At 44.8% G+C, this 8,133-nt stretch overlaps 1 protein-coding gene across 2 annotated transcripts in view; it reads right to left on the minus strand.

Moving 5' to 3' along the window:
• LOC147021450 (hepatocyte nuclear factor 4-alpha-like) overlaps positions 1-6,709 on the minus strand; it is a 162,852-nt gene extending 156,143 nt beyond the window's left edge. Inside the window, exon 1 of one of the 2 annotated variants that reach the window (XM_085891402.1) lies at positions 6,615-6,709. In XM_085891402.1, coding sequence (XP_085747528.1) covers positions 6,615-6,645 — 31 coding nt within the window. In that variant the 5' untranslated portion in view covers positions 6,646-6,709. Of the gene's footprint in view, positions 1-6,524 lie in introns of both variants that reach the window. The other variant, XM_085891404.1, reaches the window with a different exon arrangement.
• Positions 6,710-8,133: the final 1,424 nt, after the last annotated feature.

The raw sequence follows: 8,133 nt of genomic DNA on the forward strand, positions 1-8,133 counted from the left end.
ATCGAAACTCATGTTCCGAACTCCGCCATGTTGGTTCTAGCTGTGAAAGGTATAGACTGAAATTTTGTGATCTCTGTAGCTTTATATATTTTTGAATTGAATACCACTTTTAAAGAACTCTATTTAAAGGGAAACATTTGTGGTTGTTGTTTTGGTGTACTTTGTGGTGTAATTTTAGTGTACCGTGCCATTCATGCGGTTTCTTATGGAACCGCAATGAAACGTGGAACAGGTCCCAACAGTTTCTTAATGATAAAGTGCTCAAAATGTATTTTTTTTTTAACTTTCCTCACTCATATCATCGAATGTCTGATCTTCATACCTACGAATCGCTCTGCTAAACACAACAACAACAACAACAACAACAACAGCAAAAATACATCCTATTCTCCTTTGGAATAGCTGGTCGATGGATCAAAGTTCAAAATTCAGGCCCCATATGTCTGCGAGCCCTGCGGTGTTGTGCGGTGCCTTTGTCACAATGGTCCACCCACAAGCACTCATCCGGGATGCCACCTGATACTATACTGTATAGATGTGTGTATATACAGGTAGTGGACCAAAAATAAATGAATAGAAACACCAATGTAAAGTCACTTAATAGGGTGTTGGGCCACCACTTGCGGCCAGTATGGCCTGTATGCACCATGGCATAGATTCCACCAGCATCTGGACTCTGCAAGAGCAGTCTTTCATGAGAAAGTCAATCAACTCATACCTGTTTGATGGAGGTGGAAAACGCCATTTCAGACGTCATTCCAGAATATCCCATAAATGCTCAATTGGGTTCAGATCTGGTGACCAAGAAGGACATGAAATATGGATAACATCAGTGTCATGGTCATCAAACTATTGGGCGAGCACACGTGCTGTGTGGATGGGGTCATTGCTATTTTGGAAGACACCCTTCCTGGCAGGAAAGAAATGCTGCAACATGGGATATCACTCAGTACCATGAAGTAGCAATTGGCATCGAACTTGCCTTCTAAGGGAATGACTGTACCCAAACCATGCTTGGGAAATGCACCCGACAATATTACAGAACCAACAGAACCCTTCACTGTTGGAACCAAGCAATCAGGGTTGTAGAATTCTTTAGGTAGGCACCACAAGTACACTCATCCATTTGTTGGGAACATTGTGAAGGATGATTAATCTGACCAAATCACATTTCTCCACTGCCCAGTAGCCATTGCCTGGGCTCTTTGCACCACTGGACTCGTGCATTGTGATGCCAAGTGTGATGATAGTGTTTTGTCCACTGCAACCCGATTTTGGTATCCCACTCTGTGGAGTTCTCGGTGGCCCGTTTTTTTTTATGAAACTGGCTGCTTGCGTCTCAGGTTGAAATTTACAATCAATTGATCTGCAGTTGCTCATCTACTTTGCCTTGGGTTTCAAATTAATGCACAGATAACACAATCCTGGAGTATGCGCTTCTGCTCACTGTTGCTCTTTGCTGATGATGTCTTTCCATCAGAGTTCCATGCCGACATCACCTAAGACAAGGTTGCTCGTGAAACATCACCAAGTTGAGCTGTCTTTGTCACTGAAGCTCCTGCCAAACGCACCCCAACAATCACCACTCCTTCAAAGTCACTGAGGTCTCCTCTTGCAGCCATGCTGGCCATAATTAAAGGCAACCAGGCCTGTGCAGCATTTTAATGCATGACGCTAAGCATTGCTGGGATGTTATTTGCTGAATTAACACATCCGCGACATCTGTGTGGAAGCACGTCGGGTGAGGTATTGGAGCATGGGCCGGAGTAGCATGTTGCTGTGTCCACTTTCCGCAGGTATACCAGGTGCTTCCATCTGGCCATTCCCCAGGCAGATGCCAGGCCCATCCCCACCTCCATCTCATTGAGATGCCAATCAACCTACTGCAACCATGAGACACATGGTCAGCCAATAATTTGGTGAGCAGGATCAGCGTCAGGAAAATGAGCCACATGGCTATTCAGCCACAGGTGATGCTGACGGACTATACAGGTAACAAATCACATCTGAATTTTTCTCAGCAACCACTCATCAGACACAAAGTCTGACGAGCAACAGCCAAGGTTTCTCTGAAAAGACCTGATACCGAAGGAGTTAAGTCTCTGTCTCAGATCCTTGGTCAAAGTCTAAGTCCCACATATGTAGAGCAAAACTGGAAGCACCAATGACTTAAAGACTCAGACTTTCATCCTCCTGCATAGGTACCGACAGTGGCACACCCCATAATCGAGTGAATCCATCACTCCCCAGGCCCGACCCAGACGTCCACTGACCTCTGGCTCACAACATGTGGAGACATGAATATCACTGCCAAGTAAGTGAATCTATCTGTGACCTCAACATAACCACCACAAACAGGTACAGACAAGACAGCAGCATCGAAGATGTCAATGAAAGCCTGGATCTTACATTTGACCCAGCAAACCCATAATGCTTGTGGCTCCGACTCACCATTCAGTGTCTCATGGGACCCCATAATGATATCGAATTTCTCCACAAACATTACTGCATCATCTGCGACATCAAGGTCAGAGATCTTGACATTCCCAAACGATGCACCGCAGCTTGATCTCTCCAAAACCTCTCCCCAGAATCCATTCCATACAAGTACTGAAAAGTTTGGGGGCCAGCACACACCCCTGACAAACTCAGTAACAACTGGAAATATGTCGGAGATGAAACCACCACACCTCACAGCACTCTCAGTACCAGAATATAGTTCAAAAACCAGATTTATCAGTTTTGGTGGCAACCCACAAAGACTGAGAATCCTCCAGAGGGCATCCTGATTCACTGAATCGAACGCATTGCAGAGATCAACACAGGCTGCGAGGAGCCCCTGCCAAAACTCTGGTCTATATTTGGTGAGGACCAGAAGGGCAAGTATATGGTCAATTGTTGTCCTCTTTTGTGTAAAGCGTGAGTGCTCTGGGTACTGGTGCTCAAGCAAATGGTGGCGAACCCGATCAATAATCATCTGAGCAAAGACCTTGCTTGAGACTGAAAGCAAAGTCACTCCTCGGTAGCTGTCACAGCCCTGGTGATCACCCTGTCTTTTCCCGAGAGAGTTAACAAGGCCCCTCTTCCAGCCAGTTGGGATGATGTCTGTGTTCCAGACAGAGCACATAAATGCATGCAACAACATGAGTACAGCATGTCCACCAGCCTTGAGAAGCTCAGCATGGATGCCACGGATCCCATGAGCTTTCCCCTCTTTCAACAGGTTCACTGCAACTTGTGTTTCCACAAACAAAGGTCGTGCACAGTGGATTGGAGGGTCAGCAATCAGGATAGTTATACCCCTGATATCCAACTCAACAGCAAGTGGGTCAGCCTGGTACAGCCACTCAAAGTAACCGGCCCAGAAGGCCTAGACTTCAGACTTCTCTGCCAAGAGCCCTCTACCCTCCGCCCTATCTGCAGTACACCAAGAGATGGCCTTGGAGGAACACAATGCACTAATTCCTCTGTAAGCAGGATGACAATCACTTGACCACAGGTGATGCTTTACACCTTCACAGATTCCTTGCACATATGCCTCCTTCTCCACCCTCAGCACAAGTTCAGTTTTATGGCTCTACTCCCGGAACAGCTCAGCTCTGCCATTAAGCCTCGCTCTGAGACTCTGGTCAATGGTATCCAGTGTCCCTTGAGAGACAAAGTTCTTCTTTGCCCTCTGGTGAGTTCCAAAAATTCCACTAGCGACATCAAGGATTGTAGTCTTGAAGGCACTCCACAACTCTTCAGAATTCCCGAAAACACCCAGACCCACCCCAAATCACCACTCAGCATGTTTGCAAACTCCTCAGTTACCCTTTCATCCTTGAGTTTGCCAACATGAAGCCAAGGCTGGGATGGTACCAATCTCCTGGATTTAAGCTGCAACTTTAGAGTTGCTTCAACAAGCTTGTGATCAGTATTGAGGACATAAGCACTCTGGTGGAGCCTGCAGGGAGTTCTGAATCATCCTCCAGCAAGCATTGATAAGCACATGGTCAATCTCCTTTGCCACACCACCAGCTTTGGAATACCAAGTCCAGTGATGAGCTAGTGGGCGATGAAACCATGAAACAGCCATCTTAAGTCCACATCTTCTTGCAAAGTCAAGGAAATTTGTGCTATTCTTGTTCACAGTTCCAGACCCATGGGGACCAACACTTGTCTCATAACCATCCCCATCAGTGCCAGTTCATGCATTGAAATCCCCAAAGACTAGAAGAGTATCTCGCCTGGGGTGCTGATCAACCACAGACTCAAGCGCAGAACAGAATGTCTCCTTCACAGTGGGATCATTCGCCTCAGTCAGAGTATATACAGTGACCAGGGAAATGACACCCAGGGAGTGATGAATCATCGGTCTCATAATACGCTCGTTGACCGGTGTTACCTCAATTATCATGGGAGTCAACTTATTGGACACAGCTACAGCAACTCCTCGGGCATGGTAACCATCAGAGCGACCAGACCTGTAGAAGGTGTAACGACCCACCATGATCTCAGCACTATGTTGTCTCTGAACTTCAGAGAGTGCTGCAATAGATGTTCAAATGCTGGAGCTCAGATGATCCTCTCTGAGTGATAGGACATTCCAGGCACCCCTCTGAATGGACCACCTTAGGTTAATCCAAGAAGACTGCCATCTGGTGGCCAACATCTCAGCACCACCCCGACCCAACCCAGGTAGGTTACCACATGCTTTTCCTCCTATCATCACATAATGGGGGTCCCAAAGTGTTTGCCCCTAACCGGTGAGCTGGCCTGCGTAGAACAGCTGTGCAGGATGTACTCCCACGGAGTGGGTTGTCATCTTTATTTGTGTTTTGCAGAATGAAGTGTTTTACGGTGGCCAGAGTGCAAATCCTGCCACCAATCTCCTTGGAAAAGGTAACCCAACCATAGGAAAAAGTCTTCAGACGCAGTTGGGTTCCAGATATGAATAGTCATTGGCTCACAAGGTGCTCCTCTGCCCTTTGACAGGTTTTGTGTTTTTAACCCGGCTGGATGTACATATCCGTACACCCTCCTCACCAGGAAACCTGGTGGGGGAGACGGTTTCGTCACCGACAATCCACCCACCATGAAGCAGTTTCGTACAGGTTTACATGGTACCTGAAGCAAGTCACAGATCTGATCTGGCCTGACCTGACAATATAAAAGGGGTTATCAAACTGGCTCACAATGATTCTAAAAGAAATTTAAAAATACTTGGAAAAGTACCTGAAATAAATCTGCGGTGTGTGCCTCTGCACAATGAAAGAGTTGGAAGGAGACACCGTATCTGATTTGGGTGCTTCTCAACACCAATGGGAAGGACATATCTGGGGCTTGTGAATGGACAGAGTCTGAATAAAATCAACTTTTAAAATGATCACTCTTACGATTAATCATGTTGGAGGGGTGAGGGTTGGGGAGGAGGGGAGGAGGGCTGTTATAAATAGATATCATCTGTTTGGTTCTGGAGCCACAAGATCAATTATACTCGATTTTTGCATCTATTTGTGAAAGGAGAAGTGAGAAGTGTGTGTGTGTGTGTGTGTGTGTGTGTGTGTGTGTGTGTGTGTGTGTGTGTGTGTGTGTGTGTGTCACCGCTCGCTTGTATCAACAGGAAATGGAAGGAACTCGACATCTCTCATCCACGGATATTTCTATAAGTCTGATTTTCATCCAGGAACACAACAATTATGGTTAACCATCATGAAATTGGCACTTTTTCGTTTCAATGATGAAAATTATGTTAAAGAGACGATTTGAATTTCGCACTACGAATGGCAGTTAAAAGTGCTCCAGTTAGTGGAACCCAGCCACTGGAAATGCACACACGACCCATGCATAAAAGGCTTTGTCAGCATTCATATGTCATTTCAAAAGTCTCGTCTTACCATGATAGGAATTGTGAATTTCTGCACAGAATATTTTTTCCTTTTACAATATTCACACTTTACTTCGTGCATACGTCGAACAATCACAGTCAATATCCAAGACGAATAAACGTACAAATTTTTTTTGCATCAGGTACTTGCTCGTGCAATGACGTCATAACACCACTGAAGTTCCAATACCATGATGTCAGAGCCACTCGTCAGGCTCGAAAAATGGTGCTTTAAAAGCCACCACGTCCATCGTTCCGAAACAGATAAATAAACAACAAAAGCCTCGGTGACTCCAATTTGGGTAGTTTTACAACGACCACCTGCGGACTTGTGTATAGGAGAAAACTTCAAAGCAAAGTTCACAAACTCCACGCACAAGTGTTGCGGAGAGAGAGCGTGAAGCTGAAACACCCACAAGGCGGCTCTACTCCATCTCATATAACCCCCTCCCCCTTCTCTCCCCCCCCCCCCCGACCCTTTCTCTGGTCAAACATGAATAACTGTTGGATTAAGTTGGAGGTGTTTCAGTTTGTTGCCTCCAGTACGTGTACCTTGAACACGTATTTATTCGTCGTAACAACTCGTTAAAGTACGCATCACAGGTATCAATTGTGTTTTAAAATACACGTCACAATGAAGTGCGATCAGACACACCTGTGCTCACTATAATGAGGCAGCAGAGTTTACGAGTCTGGCGGTGCTCTGTACGGGCCGTGTCGATGGTGTGCTTCTACACATCCTTACCTATGGACGTATTGCTCCGCTCCGTCTTCATGGCTCCGCCGGTCCAGCAGCTTGCAGGCAGGTAACGGGTTAACCAGTAACCCGAGCAGGAGGTGCTGATAGGTAGGGCGGGGCGAACCTGCCCGGTGAGTCTTCTTCATCCTCACCTTCTACCTTTCCTCCCTTCACATCTACCTCGCCTTTCTCGACTCAACATCATTTTAGTTCTTCAATTGGCTCAGTCTTGCACAGGATCCTTTACATGTAACACGTTGGACAAGGACATTTGGAGATCTCTGTTCACATTTCCATCAACGACAAGGACATTTGGAGTTCTCTATGAACATTTCCATTAATAACAAGGACATTTGGAGATCTCTGTGAACATTTTCATCAATGACAAGGACATTTGGAGATCTCTGTGAACATTTCCATCAATGACAAGGACATTTGGAGATCTCGATGAACTTTCAATCAATGACAAGGACATTTGGAGATCTCTGTGAATATTTCCATTAATGACAAGAACATTTGGAGATCTCTGTGGACATTTCCATCAATGACAAGAACATTTGAAGATCTCTGCGAACATTTCCATCAATTACAAAGACATTTGTAGATCTCTTTGAACATTTTCATCAATGACAAGGAAATTTGGATATCTCTCTGAACATTTTCATCAATGACAAGGACATTTGGAGATCTCTGTGAACATTTTCATCAATGACAGGGACATTTGGAGATCTCTGTGAGCATTTCCATCAATAACAAGGACATTAAGAGATCTCTGTGAGCATTTCCATCAATAACAAGGACATTAAGAGATCTCTGTGAACATTTTCATCAATGACAAGGACATTTGGAGATGTCTGTGAACATTTCCATCAATAACAAGGACATTAGGAGATCTCGGTGAGCATTTCCATCAATGACAAGGACATTTGGAGATCTCTTTGAGCATTTCCATCAATAACAAGGACATTAGGAGATCTCTGTGAGCATTTCCATCAATAACAAGGACATTAGGAGATCTCGGTGAGCATTTCCATCAATAACAAGGACATTAGCAGATCTCTGTGAACATTTTCATCAATGACAAGGACATTTGGAGATCTTTGTTAACATTTCCATCAATAACAAGGATATTTGGAGATCTCTGTGAACATTTTCATCAATGACAAGGACATTTGGAGATCTCTGTGAGCATTTCCATCAATGACAAGGACATTAGGAGATCTCTGTGAACATTTTCATCAATGACAAGGACATTTGGAGATCTCTGAAACATTTTCATCAATGACAAGGACATTTGGAGATCTCTGTGAACATTTCCATCAATAACAAGGATATTTGGAGATCTCTGTGAACATTTTCATCAATGACAAGGATATTAGGAGATCTCTGTGAGCATTTCCATCAATGACAAGGATATTAGGAGATCTCTGTGAGCATTTCCATCAATGACAAGGATATTAGGAGATCTCTGTGAGCATTTCCATCAATGACAAGGATATTAGAAGATCTCTGTGAGCATTTCCAT

Source organism: Eptatretus burgeri, chromosome 8 (assembly GCF_056783735.1).
Source record: "Eptatretus burgeri isolate ZD-2024b chromosome 8, Ebu_testis_v1, whole genome shotgun sequence".
NCBI lineage: Eukaryota > Metazoa > Chordata > Myxini > Myxiniformes > Myxinidae > Eptatretus > Eptatretus burgeri.